Here is a 17,655-nt window from a genome sequence, read left to right as displayed (position 1 = left end):
CAAAAGCTACAATTACCCTAATGTTTCAGCAAGACATTTAGCCTTAAATCCTTGAGATGATTTTGTTAAACCAATTCACTTAAAAATTTTGTAAAACATACTGATTGACATCAGAACTGTTCTCCATGGGAAACTCTGGGCCAATTTATGATGGCCCACATCAAAATAAACTACTGGGGGGAAAAAAGGACACAGGAGAAAGTAGTTTTCCTTACATGTTACTATAATCCATTCCCTTCCGAAAAGCTACACAATGATGGAGAAGCGTAATTAAAATTCAAAAGTAATGCACACTAAGCAGTAATTACCTTATACAGAATTGTCCTTTATTTTGACACTAAGGGGAAAATGGTTTGTGCTGGGTACAATAAAGAGGAGAAAGAAGAAATGAACATGATGACATATGGAAATAAACATGAATATGGTTCACTACTTGTATTACTAGAGACAGAATTCCACCTTTGGCTGGTGTTCTGGAAATTGCTACAGTAGTTATCCCATCCCTACACTGATGATCTTTTTTCCTAACTAACCATGGGATATAAAAGAAGACAGTGAGCAAAGAAGAAAACAATCTGTTACAGATGTCTACTCTGATGACTGTATTCAAACCAAACAAGAGGCCTAATCCCAAGGTTCACATTACTCCATTGACAGCATCTTCACAGGCACATGACCTTAACAGTTTGCACCAGTAAAGGACAATACTTTGAAGAATGGCTTTTTATAGAAAAACTGTTTAAACTGATCTTTTTAGAGAAGGAAAAAATAAGCACCCCCAATGCTATGAGACACTTGCAAGGAAGAAATAGCTAGTCAGTGATCTGATTTTTAATCAAAGGCAACAAAAAGACATTTTTGGAAAAAGAGAGAAAGAGAGGTGAAAAGGGTAGCAGGGTAAAACAAAAGATAAATATTACACCCAGGAATAGTAACTGGTTGTAAATGAAACTACTTCACATCAAGCAAAGTCAGTAAAATCCAGTTAAGGAGAAAAGTTGTTTCACCACATACCAGGCATAACAGGAAATGGAGGTATTGCACATAGTTTCTTACTCAAGATGGTGTGAATAATTTTAAAGGACTCAAGTTAAAAATAAAGACAATGCAAAGAAATCTATAGCATGGTAACTTCATGATTTGACACCTTTAGAGAAGTGATTCTCAACTTCCTCTAGAGTATCTTAAGGTGAATGTCAGAAAAGACCAATTTTATCCCATCATATGAAATGGGAAAACTTTGACTAGAAACATAGCTAGCTTATATGATGCAAGGATTTACCCTTAAAATCCAAATTCCTTTTGCCTGTTAACTATTTCTTACAACCTCCTTATGGTATGCATGTCTTTGCAACTCGGTCAAATTTTCTATCAAGCAATTTTTAGATAAGTTTATTAAAACAAAAAGAATGAATGTTGACTATCATTCAGTATACAAAGAATAAACACTGCAAAATCACAAGCTCACCTTCATCACTTGTTGCCTGCTGCTTCACCAGAGTCAGTGGGGATCTTGCTGGAGGCTTACTCAGTGGATGGCGCCAACTTTTAGCAGTTTTGGTTTCTCCCTCTATTCTCTGGTCACAGAACAAAAATGGAGAAGAAACACAGTTAAAGACTTGCTTTGAATAAAAAACTATGGCTAAAATGATTTATTACAATTTAATTATAAAGAATTCTTTTACTTATTTACCTCCTTGGGAATTAATCCTTAAAAAAAAAAATCTTAAACCTGTAAGTCAAAAAAAATAGGAATCCATTCTATTAGTTATTTTACCAAGAGATCAACTAACTATCCTTCCACTGCATATTAAAACACTATCTGTGGTGCAGAGTAGGCTTATCAAACTTGGAACTAACACAGCAGTTAGCAAGTTTTCAAAATTTCTACCAAACTAATCTAAATTTAGGACTACATATTCATAACTATATAGAACTGTGGCACTTGGTCACCTCTATGCTGGCCACATGTGAAAATCTGAGAGGTCATTTTGCTTTCTATGTTTAATCAGTGAGCCAAAGTGAGCCTGTATACTTTCTCCGATTCAGAAATGAATCCCCACTTCTCTGAGGATCAACTAAGAAATTTAAAGATTTTTTTTTAAATATAGTACATTACTGTCATCTTGAAAGCACTTAAATTTTATAAAGAATTTTTTGTCTTGTTCTCTCCAAACTCTATTTTCCTTTCAAAGGTATATGAGAAGGCCATCCACACCCTGACATCTTCGGATAGAACCTACTTTCAAATTTACTTGCCCAGGCACTCAAAAAACAAACAACCCCCCCCCCCAGAATTTAAGGGGGTAGGTATACAGAGAAAGTGTTTGAAACTAATGGGTTTGCATCAACAATTGACTAGGAAAGAAAAGAGTCTCAGAAATGTACCTGTAAGCGGAAGAAGCAGTGGCTGGAAGTAGAGAAATTCACTGGCTTCTGACACCAAAACAGGATTATGAGAAAATATGTGACAACATTCTAATCAAAGCTGGGAGTAAGGAAAGGATGTCAAAATAATACAAGGCACACCTGGGTGACTCAGTCAGTTAAGTGTCTCGTTCTTGACTGCAGCTCAGGTCATGATCTCAGGATCATGAGTTCGAGCCCCATATCAGGTTCTGTACTGGGCATGGAACTTGCTTAAGATTCTCTCTCTCCCTCTCCCACTACACCTCAAAAAAATAATATAAATGGGATATATCTGTGGTTCATACTAGCTAAAAATCAATATGAAATACTTATCAAGTCCTCACTTTCTGCCACATTGTTGTAAGAACCGAGCTACAGCAGGAAAAACTACACCAGGTCTCAGCTTTCAAGGAATGTGCATTAAAGAGGAGGAAGGCACAGAGACAATAAACAACTAAATAGTTATGTTCACTAGGTACTATTAAGAAATATGCAAACGGGGCACCTAAGTGGCGTAGTCAATTAAGCCTCCAACTCTGGGTTTCAGCTCAAGTCATGATCTCAGGGTTGTGAGACTGAGCCCTGCATTGGGCTCTGTGCTCAGCATGGAGTCTGCTTGAATTCTCTTTCCCTCTCCCTCTGCCCCTCCCACTCATGCATGTGCAACTCTCTCTTTCTCAAATAAATAAATAAATCAGGTTGTTTGGGAGGAAAAAAGGAAATATGCAATAAAGAAAAAAAGGGCAGAACAAAGGAACAGAAAGCGATGGGAAGGAGCTCTTTTACATGGGGTCATCAGAGAAGGCCTTTCTGACAAGGAGACATTTTAGTGGAATCTTGAGTGCCCTGAGGGAACTCTGTGGACTAGAGGACCATTTAGAGCAGCTGGAACAGCATGTAAGGTATGAACATACTCAGTGTATTCCAGGAAAAGTATGGAACCCAGTTATAGACAGATAGACAGACACTGTTCAAAAGTAACATATTTCCTGGAAAGACTGACTAAAGCTGACTGCTGCAAGCATATACACAGCATTACGCTTAGTACTAAGAAACACTGGTCAAAACCATATAAGAACAATGGGTACTGTACTGCTTAGAATGGCTGCCTGACACCATGCTGTGAAAAAAGAATATCACACAGTTGATTCTGAGAAGGAGCAAATCAAGTCACTCAGGCCTCAACAGCGGTGTTTGCTTTCCAATGCAGGCAGTCTTTGTTCAGTAAAATGATAAGGATAAGGTTAAAGGCAGGGAGGGTAGAATCACCTCCATTGAAAACAAGGATATAGAAAAGTTATTTTCAGTTCCACTCTAAAGAATATGAGTAAACTTAATAAAACAGGCATTTGACTCATTCACCATTCCACAAAGAATCACAGTATCTGCTCAGTTGTGTTTAATCCCCATGTGAAGTTAAGTTATAAATTTTGCTTATTATTATGTGAATACTATTTTCAAATTTCCCTTAGCAACCATTTCAAATAAATTAGACCATATTTTTCTATTTCTCTTATGTTTTTGATAAATATTTAATAGTTCACTAGGATACACAATCATGCATAAGATGGTAAAAGTTACGGAGTCAAATTAGCAAATTATATTTTATTTTATGTTTTAAAACTACTAAGAACTGACTATTCTAAGCTGATTTCCTTATCTAATCTTCCTTGTTACTCAAAGATGTGAAAATGCCTGTAGTGAGACGAAATGAGCAAGAGCAGTAAGAAGTGGGTCTGTTCGGTGGCTAGCTCAATTTATCACCTCCAACAATTGATACTCTCCTTATTTGTGCCCTTGAGGTACCTCATCAAGTTGTATAGGTCAATACAGGGTAATGAATTCTGACAACCACTACACACAACTGGAGCTTGTCTGGTCCATTCATAATCTTAGGATTAAACAACAGTTTATACTGAAAGCATATACTATAAATGCATAAGAACATATGAGACATATTTATAGTTTCTCTATAAATGCAAAGAGTTAGAATGGGGTACCTGGCAATCAAGAGAAGTCTTGAGTTTTCTGAAAGGCAAAAGGCCTGTTTCTGGCACTGGGTGGGACCAGAAAGGGTCCTAGAATCAGAGCCCAAGAGGAGACAAGGGAAAGCCATGACCAGGTGAGTTAAAATAGAGGTTGTGGGAAGCCTGGGACCCAGAGGTTTAACTGATGGCAGGAGGAGGTCAGAGTTCTACAGGTGAACCTTTTCCAGTATGGTTAATATTACAGGTAACAGAACCATTCTGTAATAGATGTCGGTATCATTATGAAATCCTACTATAGTTTTCCAAGAAGGTACTATTGGGGGAAAATGGGGACACAAAATCTTTCTGTATTATTTCTTACAACTGCATATGAACCCATAATTATCTCAAAGTTCAATTTTAGAAAAAGTTAAAGAAAAAGAAAATTAAACTATAGCATGTAGCCAAAAATTTCATGCTCTCTGAATTATCACCATGTGAACCAGAGTTCACAAAAGGCTTACCTCCAGTTATCGAGGGAAATATGATTAAGACCTGTTAATGGGAAATGTTATTTCTACCCTAAAGCAAGATTTCAATGCACAGCATGTTTTCTCCAGAAAGTACTCTCACTACACAATAAATATAGTAAAAACAGACATTGCTACATACACCAGGGACTTCGAGGCCATTTCTCTCTCCACTGGAGACGGCTGGCGCTTCCCCAGGTTCGAGGCCATTCCTGTGGCTCTCCACATCACTCTCTTCTCCCTCTGTCAACACACTGTTACTCTCTGCCACTGAAGAACACGACTCAGGTGACTTTGGCCATGGAAGCTTGGGTGAGTCTGATTCCTTGGATGTCAGATTGCCACTAGATATAGAATCATCAACTTCACTGGGATTTGAAGATAAAATTACACCATAGGCTTGGTCATCCTTAGTTTTTATTTCCTCTGTTATAGATGTGCTTAAGCAACTGTTTCCTGGGGAGTGAAACAAAAGACTGTTAGTAAATCTTACACTGCATTACTACTCAATAATAATTCTCAACTAAATTTCTGTTTTTCAACTTCTACTCTAAACTCTCACAGACATGAATGGGAACAGTCACCATAGCATCAGGAAGCCTTCATATTTATTAGTTTGGAAAAGAATATACTTACCGACAAAATTAGAGCTTAAAAAGAGGTTACACTTTGACCAATGTCAAAAGTCAATGCAATAATAATTACCCAAAGCAATAGCAATTTGAAATCTTTCTAAAAATAGGAATTATATTCCAGTAAGTGATGCTAAGAGCTGCTACTAATTAAACATTCCAGCTCAGAGGATGTATGGAAGAAATACATGTAAGGCTGTGTTAGATCCAAATAAAAAGTATGTCATACACTAAACCTGTATTGCATGCTGACTGAAAATAAAGGGAAAGGTTATCATGAGCTCATCTCTTCCACTGCCATCTCTATTCACTCTTCTAATTCCCTTACAAACACTCATAGGCATCATTTCACCTATCATATATTGGCTTTGATGCTAAACACACCCAAGTTTTGTACCTAAGTGGTCTGCAAGGTCTCAAACCCTTGAAGTCAAAATACAAGGAACCATGTATCAATAGAACTAATAAAACTGGGTGCCATTGGCCTAAACCACCCAGTAATCTATTAAGTAGTTAAGTAAATCCAGTGTAATTAAAAACTATGGTAAGGAACTATTGAAAAAAATCCAGGGGTGCCTGAGTCAGTTAAGCGTCTGCCTTCAGCTCAGGTGGTGATCGTGGGGTCCTGAGATGAAGGCCACAGAGGGCTCCCTGCTATGTACAGTTTAACTGTGTTCTTTGCATTGCTTGCTATTCCTTTCTCTACCTTCTCCACTCTTGCAATTTTCTATCCATTCATCACAAATTAATTCAGATATCACCTAGTCCATGAAACCTTGCCCAGGACAGCCTCTGGACTGTTTGGAGTTTTTTCCTTGGTATATCAGTAATACCCCGGGACATCTCTATTATGGTACTTACCACACTGGATTGTAACTGTATGTTTGCCTAGCTCTCCAATAAAGTATGAAGTCCCTAAAAGAAAGTCTATTATTTAAACTCTATTTAAACACAGATATCTCAAGAGCAAAAAGTAATGAAAGTGAAGACATAGGAGAGAATCAAATTAGGACTATGAAAAGGACTTTTTCTTTTACTCTAAGTGGAATAAGATTAAGAAGGAGGTAGGGACAAGACTTCACCTACATCTTTTAAAAGGATCACTCTGCCATATGGAGAAGTGACTAGCATGGGTGAGTAGGGTAGACCCTGGAAAAACAGAAAAGAAGCAATTTCTGCCAACAGTTCAGTCAAGAGATAAAAGCACCTTGAACAAGGAGGAACCAGGGGTAAATGGCCAGATTTGGGGGAGTCCCACAGTTGAAAGACAAACTGGATGAGCAGTATGAGAAATCACCAATAAGCTCAATTAGTAAAAGGACAAAAACTCTGACAAATATTAAAGAGGTAAAACATTACAGCAATTTCAGAGACATATACTATAAAAAGGAAGAAAGCAAACTAGTTGAAACTTACAGGTCATGACTTTAGTACAGAGAAACAGCAAGGGAACTATACACATACCATTTCACAAAACTGAATGATTGTTATTATTCTTTTCTAAAACCTTAATCTTTATTTTCCTCTTAAAATTAAGTTGAAAGCTAAGAATCTGCAAAGCATTATCTATAATTGGTTTTTACTGTTCCATGTGAATTTAATAGAAGCTTTCCAAAAATGTACTGTATATTATAAATTGAGTTGTACCCCTCCCCCAAAAGTTTTCATTTTAGAATATTTTTTTTTATTAAACCAAATAGGCACTGCTGGCTGTCTCCTAATTCCATCACACATAACTGATGCTCCCGACTTCTACAACATTCACTTGGCCTCCTTACTGTTACTTCATAGCTTTAGACGCCTTGCTGGTAAAGCTATGTGCAAAGGTAAGATACGTGTCATAGAACACAGAGTTAAGACATCAGCTTACATGTGAAACATAGTCAGTTTCTCACCTGGGAGTTTGACATTATCTGATGAATTCTGATCTAGATGCTTTCTGCTAGGAGAAGCCTCTTCTTCTGAAGGTAGTTCTGTGTTCCCCATCTTCATTGCTTTTTCTGGTTTTCCATTGACCTTGAGACCTTCTGGGTCTGGGTCAGGGTTAAGGCCCTCTGCCCCATCAACTGCAGGTGACACTTCTTCATTTCCCTCATTCTTAAGCCTCTTAGAGTGAGAACCAGTGCACTGGAAACTATTAAAACAAGAGAAGCTGTGGTCAGAGCAGGACATTTGCAATTACAAATGTTATTTTCACTTACCGAAAGTAGTGAACAAACTGATAGCTTTCTAATTATTATGGAAAAATAATCTTCGCAATTAATAAATTAAATCTGAAATTGAAATCTCAGCAGTTTTAATAACAATTTACTAAAAATTAAAATTAAAACAACTGTAAGTAACTGGTTATTAAATATTATTGGGGAATATTGCTAAAATTTTATAACAATATTAAAAGAAGTCTGAAAATAAAAAAGTGAAAAATTATGACATGGGGGATAATAAAGTCATAAATGTTTTTTAGGTAATAAAGAAAGGAAAAGGAAAAGAGGAGATTTCTACAAGCTGTTGTTAAAGTCTGTGTATTTTACTTACATTCTAAGTTTCATTTAATTCTGAGTATGCATGAAAATCATCAAAATTAAATGCCAAATCATTATTAGCTAAAGGAATGAGAAGAGGAGACAGGCTAACTAATTGTATTTAACATATCTACTTCTTGTTTTCAGAGTAGACACTATTTTAATTTTTTTCTCAGTATTTTTGAGGAGGTCACTTGATGACTTTTGTATAACACACAACATTTCCAACACTTTCCTTTAAGAATTACAACTCAAATCTAAGCAACGTGTATTTCCATGTCCAAACACACACACACGCGCGCGCACGCACACACACACACACACACACACACACACACACACCACTGTTCACTACTGGAAGTCAGGGAAGGCAGGTTTCTGAGGTGAAGGTGGTAGCCAAGGATAACCTATGTAAATTGGCTTTGGCTGCTATTGGCAGTACTACTATCATCATCACCATTATTGCATTGGCCAGGTGGGAAATCTTTACATTGTAAATAGCATAGCACATGTAAAACAAGATGGCTGATTTCTCTTTGAGATTTCAATGAATCATTCACTTCATTACATTTCCTAGATAGGGTATTACTTAAGAGAGAGCAGCAAATGCCATGATCAAGTCACAAGCCTGGGCATAATGGGCAACATGAGGCCATCTAACTGAGTGAGCAAAGTCCATTGATTATTTTAACCTACTAAAAGGCATTTCAAATCTGTTCAATGTCATAGATCTATGTTCTCTGTCAACACTAAAGGGTCACTGTTTTTAGTAACTAGGAGACCAGATCATGCACCTAATTAAAGTATTGTATTTTCTGTCCATTAAAGAACAATTCTCAAGATGTTCTATTGGTATTTCTTCTGGACTCAGATTGTCTACTGCCTCCTCACCTTTTTGGCATTGACTCTCTAAATCAGTATTTCCCTAACTTTTTTTAATACAACCAATCCGTTATAAGTTACACATTTTAGATAGTGACACAACACACTCATACACACATGTTCACATATCAGGAATTAATACTCGCCCTTACCACAGAACAGAACTGCAATACTTTTTATTCTATTTTGCATCCTAATTTTAAAATGTTGTAACTAGCCTACTGAATTTATTTGAAAACTAACAGTTTGAAAATCACTGCTGTAAACTATAGGGTAAAATAAGAACACCTGAGTTTTAGTTCTGCTACTAATTCCACGCCTCAGGTATTTATTTCTCTTATAAAATGCCGAAGTGTGACTCCATGTTCTTAAGTTTCCTCTCCACTCACTACCATTTTAAAATAGCAGAATATAAATATCAGAGTAAGAAAATAAACATCAGAAGTATGGCCAAAGATTTAAAATCACACTGTTATTTAGTTAATGGCCCAAAAAAACCCCAAAAACAAAAAGTAGAAATATGCTATTGACCCAAACACAGGGGATTAAATATATACAGGCATTGAGTATTATGTTGTACGAAATCATTTAATTACATGAAGAACACTCACAAAACTGGTCATCAAAGAGTTAACAGAGAATGCCCATTTTTGGAAAAGTATATTATGTAATATAATAAGCACATATGTAAAGGGTATCCACCAAATTTTAACACTGGATGGTGATGTTACACGTGATTTGCGATTCCTCCACTATTCTTTTCCTTATTTTACAAATATTCTCCATTGCCAAATATTAGTTTTATAATATGAAAGAAAAACAATGAGTAATATTGGAGAATAAACGTATAATATAAACCTGGAAAATATAAGAGCCTAAAAACTTTGCCTAAGGACCTGACAGCAACATAACAACATGCTCCATCAATGGGTTTTAAAATAGGAAGATGCCCACAGATGACCTAAAAAACTTCTGAAATGGCTCTGGCCACAAAAATGGAATATAGAATAAAGTTCACATGGACAACCATGTTAAACAAATACCACATGCTCTGCTTTACACCTTGTAAAAGAATAAAACCAAGTGTATACATTGTAGCAAAATATAGGTATCCTGATGAGTAAAGTATCTCGAGTGAAGAATGAAGAAATGAAGAAAACAACTAAAGTCAGAAAATCAGTAGCTAAATGAAAAGGTTCAACATCAAGTTATTAAGTTGATAAAAATATGGAGATGAATACAGAGCACTAATTCAACCTTAATGTACATTAGTAAGGGGTCTAGGAGGCCCCAGGACTGTTCTTTTTGGCATGTATAGCATGTCAGGAATATTCTCAAGCACATTATATACCCCTTCCTATATTTTACTTATTATACTTCTTAAGAATTATAAATTATAAATTATATAATTATAAGAATTATAAATACTTTGCCTCAGTTTTTACTATATTTTACTTATTATACTTAAGAATTATAAATTATAATTTATATAATTATAAGAATTATAAATACTTTGCCTCAGTTTTTTTCAGTAAGATATTAAGTAAATTTATGATGATAAACAGAAGAAAGCAAATGAATAGTTTCTGAGAACATCAAATTCAATGACCCATTTTTATTGAGTAGGTACAAGTGGGATGGGGGGAAGAAATCATTACCTCCTAGATGCTTTTCTTACTTTCCTCCTCCTCTGCAGCCATGCTTTTACTTCAGGTGTGGATTCTGGAGTAGGCTTTGTGTGATCAATGGTGTATATATCCTTTCCTTGCTTCCAAAGCTGATATCTGTCTGGCTGAAATTTCCTCACAAAGATATCCATTGAGATTTTCACCATGTCTTTCCTGCAGGTGCACTGAAACAACAGGGTTGGTGTGCTTTAAACATTGTACTGGCTACATAAGGTCAAACTAAGTTATACTTTGAATGTACCTTACTTGAATACTCACTACAAACTTGAGGATAATGTTTTACATTTTCAAATATGCAGTGAGTGATAAATTCAATTTTTTTCTGAATAGAGATGACAACCTATACCTTCACATTTACAAATGATAAAATGCAGTATATGGTTCATCGAGAACTTACTGCAAAAACAACTAAAAGGAAAGCACACTTTTTTAAAAATATATTTTATTGTTTATTTGAGAAAGAGACATCAAGAGAGAGCAAGAGTGAGGAGGTTAGAGGGAGAAGCAAACTCCCCATGGAGCTGGGAGCCCGAAACGGGACTCGATCCCAGGACTCAAGGATCATGACCTGAGCTGAAGGCAGTCGCTTAACCAACTGAGCCACCCAGGCGTCCGGAAAGCACACTTTTATAAGATTGCCTGCAGCAGAAGAATTATCTTTTCATCATGAATATGGACTGAATGCTGAAAGGCCCATAAAACTGAAAACCTGGATTGCAATGAATAAAAATAGCCAATGTATATTTGTTTAGAAAAATTCAACCAATAGATTGAGAGAAATTTTCTTCAAGCTATATTTTAATCACATGTATGTTTATTAATAAATATACTCTCACAGATTAATCAACAATTAGAGCAAATGACTGGCTTCTCTTCTATGTCCTATCCATAAGACCCCCACCATCATCACTTTAAATATATAACTAAGAAGAAGAAATAGTGTTAAGGGGAAAAGTTCAAAGAAAAGATTATTTCAAATCTACTAAGACTTTGATTATCATGAATACATAGTCAGCAGTTCCACCTTATAAAACAAGTTTCCTATAAAGACTTCAACAGGTTAAATTGTGTCTAGGCCAACATTCCATGTAACAGGGCAGTTATCATGCAAACAATCCCTAACACACTTAACAACAGACTGGTTGACTTAACAACAGCCTTGAAACAATAAGTCTCTCAATATTTTGGTGATAAGATTATCATCTCCATCCAAATTAATTTCAAAGCTCAATAATCTCCAAACTGCATTATCTATCCCTAGAGTTCAAATCTTGACAGGTGTAATGCTTTAAAAGTTCAGAAAACACCTTATACTCAACATGCCTAAAATAATTTCTTCAACTGCAAACAAACATTGTTATGATATCATTATTCTTCCATTCTTCTACATTCATAGTCAACATTTCCCAATCCCTCCCTTCTAGTCTACTCCTAAAAATCCTGTCGTCACCGATAAGAAGTCCTTCCTTTAAAATGTCTCCTGCATGAAGTCCTTATACCAGGATCCTTCCATCTTCACTTTCAGAAGTGAAAGTTATGCTTTCACTTTTATGTTATGCTAGAACTCTAGCATAACAAAGCAAACTCATTTCTCTACCTGCAGTCACTCCTAGCACCAATTCATCTTTACAGCTGTCACTTTAAGCCTCAAATATCTTATAACCTTTCCTTTCTAAGTTCAATAAGCTATAATCTATGCTGCTCTGCTATTAGAGTAAAATCTAGACCCCTGAGTCCAGCATTCAAGGGATCCAAGATTTGACTCTACCAGTGAGATTTCCGAGTTTCTCTCCCATTATCACTCCTTTTCAACCCAAGGAGCATAATCACCAGAAGCCAAATGTGCAGATGCTTCCTTAACTCAGTACTTCTGCTCCTACCAAAATGCCTTCCTGATCACTGTTCTGTTATTACAAAAAAAAAAAAATTATCTTAAACACTGTATATTACACCAACTATTCCTCTGAATGCAGTACTGTTTATCTACAGCTCTGCTTTCTATTATTAGTTAAGTATAGAAAGAGTTCTACAACATCTTGCTATAATTATCTTGGCCTATAAATACAGAAAAGGGAAATGTGAGAAATTTTAGGATATTTTGGTTTAAGATGCAATTTTCCCCCTAAAGGAAGAAACAGAAACTGGATTTATCAGCAGAAACTTTCCTATTTCCTAAAGTTTTACCAATATTTGCTTCATGAAGAAAAATAAGGGAGTGAACAATATAGACACAATTAGTTTCTTTGGCAAGGGAGAATTTGTCATACCTATCTTACTTTCCCATTCCCCCCTCACAGAAGTCAGATTTTGTGAACATGCAGCAAGATCTACCACTCAATTGACTGCTTGATTCACTACAAAGGATTAAGTCCTATCTCCAAATTAAAATACTCAGGAAGAAAGAGTCAAAAATATCCAAAATAATGCAAGGAACAACATCAGAGTCAAAAATAGTAAAATTCAGCAGCACAGAGAAATCTACTTTTTTTTTTTTTAAAGAAATCTAGTCTTGTTAGTATTGACAAATAGTAACACTCATCTAAACCCTTCAGGAAGTTAAATGAGGTTATTTTAAGAGAATGCACTACATAAATTCGTTAGTACGAAAGAATGACAATAACAATCCCATTTGGAAATTAAGAAACTTTCAGTCTACATACTAATACAAAGAACAATAATAAGCAATAGATAATACTTTTTGAGCAAACTATTTGTGATATTAAGTCAAAATACTAATAAGAATGGCTATTCTTGCTGCTCCTTTTAAGAACATACACATATGGGTTTAAAAATGCTAAGCCCAAATTTAAAGAGAATTGTCAGGAGTCCGAATGCATTGAATTCTTCCATATTTCACTACCCTAAGACTTATTATATAGAATCACGAATATTTGTTCCTATCTTGCAGGAAGTCAAATTCATATATTATTGATACTGAATCTACTTTAAAGATGAAAATGCCTTAAAAATCAGCAACTTTCTAAGACAGAAAATACTAAATTAGTTGTCTCAATTGCAGAACTGGAATTTTCACATAACCACAATAAATGATTAATAAAATAAGAAGTTAATACTAAAACACCCAAACTGAGGTATTACTTTTTTTTTTAAAGATTTTATTTATTTATTTGACAGATGGATAACACAAGTAGGCAGAGAAGCAGGCAGAGAGAGAGGAGGAAGCAGGCTCCCCAATGAGCAGAGAGCCCAATGCGGGGCTCGATCCCAGGACCCTGGGATCATGACCTGAGCCGAAAGCAGAGGCTTTAACCCACTGAGCCACCCAGGCGCCCCCCGAGGTATTACTTTTAACATATTTTCTTCATGACACACAGGATGGCTACTTAATTATGATAAAAATACTTTCATGTGCAAATATCTGATAAGGAAGGCTTTGAAGGTATGAAAAAATGTGTGAGATGATTCTGCTTTTCATTCTGTTTATTAACAATTAAATGATAAGTAGGAAGGACCTAAGAAAAGAATGCCTTAAAATAAGACAAGTCTAGTAGCAACTTGATGTGGCTGTTATGGTTATTATGAGGGTATTACAGGTTGAATTGTGACCCCGTCAAAAGGTATGGTGCTGTGCTCACCCCAAGTATATCAGAATGTCACTTGTTAATGCAGAAGTAATGACTTAAGGTCATACCAGAGTAAGGTGGGCTTTAATCCAAAAGGATTGATATCCATATCAGAAAAGAAGAGACAAAGACACACAGGGGAGAAGGCCATATGAAGACAGATGCACAGATTTGAGGAATATGTCTATAAGGCAAAGACCACCAAGGACCAAGTTCCACTACCAGGAAGAGGCAGGGAAGGATCTCAGAGGGAGGAAAGTCTTATTGGCACCTTGATTTTGGATTTCCAGCATCCATTACCGTGAGACAATATACTTCTGTTGTTTTTAAACCATCCAGTTTGTGGTGCTTTGTTACAGCCGTTCTCAGAAATGAATATAGCCTTAGAAAACTAATAAATTTTTGGTATTGCCAAGTGCATTAATGCTATAACAAATACCTTAAAAAGATGGAAGTGGTTCTGGATAAGAAAAGAGTAAAGAAACTTTCTGTCATCATAAGCAATACATACATAGTCATGAACAGAATGTCACTAGACCTGTGAACTTTGTGAAAGTGTTTGTTAAAAAGGTGTTTTTGCCAAGATCTTGGATGACAATGAGGAACATGGTATTGAACGCTGGAAGGAAGGTGATCCCTGTTATAAAGTAGCAGAACTGGGTTCTTCTGCTGGGTGGCAGGTAAAACTTGAAAGTGATGAGCTTGAATATGTAGTTGAGGATATTTCCAAGGAAAGTATGGAAGGTGCAGGCTATTTTCTTTGTTATTTATCATAAAATAGGAGGGAAGAAATAAACTGATGAAGGAAATGCTAAGCAAAAAGAAAAATCTCAGCCTATCCATTTAAGTGTGCTCTGGAGACTGGGCCAATGGTTTGGTGGGACAAACATCTGCTAAGGAGATTTGGCATGTGAATCAGGGATGAACTCAACCATATCAGCAGAAGCCAGAACTCGGGATGTAGTTATCCTGGAAAGAAATATGGAGGACCTTCCTGTCTGATGGCTTGGATAGCCATGATTGCACAGAAAGCCAACACAGTTTTTGAGATCTTTATACTGGCAAAATGCTGCTAGCTTGGATGGAAAGGGATACAGAGACAGAATAAAATGAAGGAAGAAAGACTCCAAGAGCAAAGTTACAGTAAAGAGAACTGAGCCAGGGGAGACAAGATGGTGGGGAACTAGGAGGAGGCCCTGTTTCAACCTGTAGCTAAAGAGATCTGATTACCTATCAAAGAACTCTGATCACCCATGAAATCAGCCTGAGATTAGAATTATACACGTCTGGATCTCTACAGGGGCAGAAGACGCAAGTGGGCAGGTAAACCGGAGTGGCAACATCAGACTGATATTGGAAGATAAACAAAATGGGGGAGGGAGCCACCAGAAGCCACCCATTGGAAAGTAATACTCCAATACAAGAGTGCCCTGCGACTGGGGACCAGCATTAACTTGGAGTCTGGTTGAAAGCACTCAAAAAGAGCAAAGGATCATGGGGGGAAATTGTAGGAATCCGGGCAGTTAGGGACAAGGGCTTAAGTCCCCGGACCGAGAACAGACACCCCTGGTGCTGAGCCAGAGAGAGCACAGCGAAGAAACCAGGTCTTGGTCCCTGAGCTGTGAGCGCACCTGAGAGTGCCTGGGTGGCAGCTCCTGTGAGGGGCTGGGAGCCTCGCCAGCCTGCAGAACCACAGCCTTTTTGCACTCTCCACGCTCGCGCTCTGTGCCCTGCTATCAGAGTCTGAGTCTCGCCCCACACCTTCCCCTGAGAGAGGTTTGTGCAGGCACCAGCCCGGAGCTCCAGGACCCGGAAAGACCAGGCACTCCCAGCCCCGGCCAGCGGGAAAATCTCAGTGAGCGATTGCTGCGTGGGACCTCTCTGGTGGTCTGGAGCTGCCCAGACAGCTGCTGCTGTCGTGGTTTTGGGTACAAGCAGGAGTTCCTGCATCCCCAGGGACCGCTACTGGGAACGTGCACTGCCAATGGCCAAGGGGGAATTTATGTGCTCTGGAGCACCCAGAGGGAAACAGACTGAGGCTTCTCGCTGAGAGGGAGGTCTGGGTGCAGTCTGCTTTCCTCTAAACCTCTAAAAACCATCAAAAGCTGTCAAGGCGAAAGAAAACAAAGAAACCTCCAGAGAAAAAAAGCCTGAAAAACCGGCTTCCTCAGAGCCCACCCCCTTGAGGAGGGCAGGAGGACTTAACTCAGGAAACACTGCCTGAAAACACACGGCAGGCCCCTCCCCAAGAAAGCGGGGGGGGGGGGGGCAGGGGGGGTGCAGGGCGGGGGAGAAGACAAGAGAACAACCATCACACTTCATAGATACAAACTTATTTTTAATTCGTTCCCACTATTCTGGTTCATTTTTTTATAGATAATATTTAACATATTTACTATCACAGTGAGATGTCCAGTACATCAAATTCCATAATAATCTTTTAACCTGAACTTTTTGATACATATACCCATGTTTTTCTTTTGCTTTTCTATTTTTTAATATTTTTAAATTTTATTTTAGTTGAGTTTATTCTTTTTTTTATTTTAATTTTTTAATATTCATATAGAGTTAAACTTCAAGGTAATCCCCTTTCCCCAATCAATGCGACCAATTGATAGATAGATAGATAAACCAATTTTTAATCCCCCTTTATCTTAGGAAAGTTGAGACCTTTAACAAAGATATCAAGATACATCCAGGAAGAATCAAAATAACCTTCCTTGCCCACACTGAGAATTTATAACCAATCTCCCATCTTTTTCTTCCTACAGTGTTTCTGTGTATTTGTGTTTGTCCTGGTAGCATATAAATCTTATACTTGGGGTTCTTTTTGATGAGGTTCTTTTTTTGTTTTGCTTTTATATATATATATTTTTTCTCTTGTTATCTACTTTTAGCAGTCTTTTTTGTTTGACTGTTTTTGTTTGTATACTTCATAAATCTTACCTTGGGGCCCATTTAGGCTGGACCCTCTCTTCTATTTTATCTTTCTTTTTTTCCTGTCTCTCTCTCTTTTTTTCTCTTTTTCTTTTTTCATTCGTTTGGGTGACTCTTGATTGCTCACAAATGTTCCAGGGTGCACCTTGACTGCACCATGGTCGATACATTCAGCTACATCCATTCAGCCATCTCTCACCAAAATGACTAGGAGGAGGAATGCCCAACAGAGGAAAAATTCAGAGGCTGGGCCTTCTGCAAGAGAGCTAATGGCTATCGACATACACAATATGTCAGAAAGGGAATTCAATCTAACAATTATCCAGGCAATTGCTAAATTGGAGAAAGCCATGGATGACAAAATGGAAATGATTAGGCGGAACTGAAAGCCACCAGGGATGATGTTCACAATGTTCTCAATGAGTTCCAATCTAATCTAAATTCTCTAAAAGCTAGGGTAACTGAGACAGAAGATAGAATTACTGATCTGGAGGACAAACAGAT

At 37.2% G+C, this 17,655-nt stretch overlaps 1 protein-coding gene across 8 annotated transcripts in view; it reads right to left on the bottom strand.

The window, feature by feature from the left end:
• Positions 1-17,655, bottom strand: part of KDM4C (lysine demethylase 4C) — a 470,115-nt gene that overhangs the window by 193,285 nt on the left and 259,175 nt on the right. For 4 of the 8 annotated variants that reach the window (XM_047699136.1, XM_047699137.1, XM_047699138.1 and 1 more), the window contains exons 9-12: positions 10,601-10,794; positions 7,434-7,672; positions 5,049-5,362; positions 1,457-1,577 (exon numbers count right to left, since the gene is read on the bottom strand). In XM_047699136.1, the coding sequence (XP_047555092.1) occupies positions 1,457-1,577; positions 5,049-5,362; positions 7,434-7,672; positions 10,601-10,794 (868 nt within the window). The remainder of the gene's footprint in view (positions 1-1,456; positions 1,578-5,048; positions 5,363-7,433; positions 7,673-10,600; positions 10,795-17,655) is intronic. The other 4 variants (XM_047699135.1, XM_047699139.1, XM_047699140.1 and 1 more) reach the window with 1 other exon arrangement.

The sequence above is a fragment of the Lutra lutra genome, chromosome 13 (assembly GCF_902655055.1).
Source record: "Lutra lutra chromosome 13, mLutLut1.2, whole genome shotgun sequence".
In the NCBI taxonomy this organism is placed as follows: Eukaryota; Metazoa; Chordata; class Mammalia; order Carnivora; family Mustelidae; genus Lutra; species Lutra lutra.
Note: the sequence above shows the minus strand (reverse complement) of the source record. Positions and strands in the feature narration are given on the sequence as shown.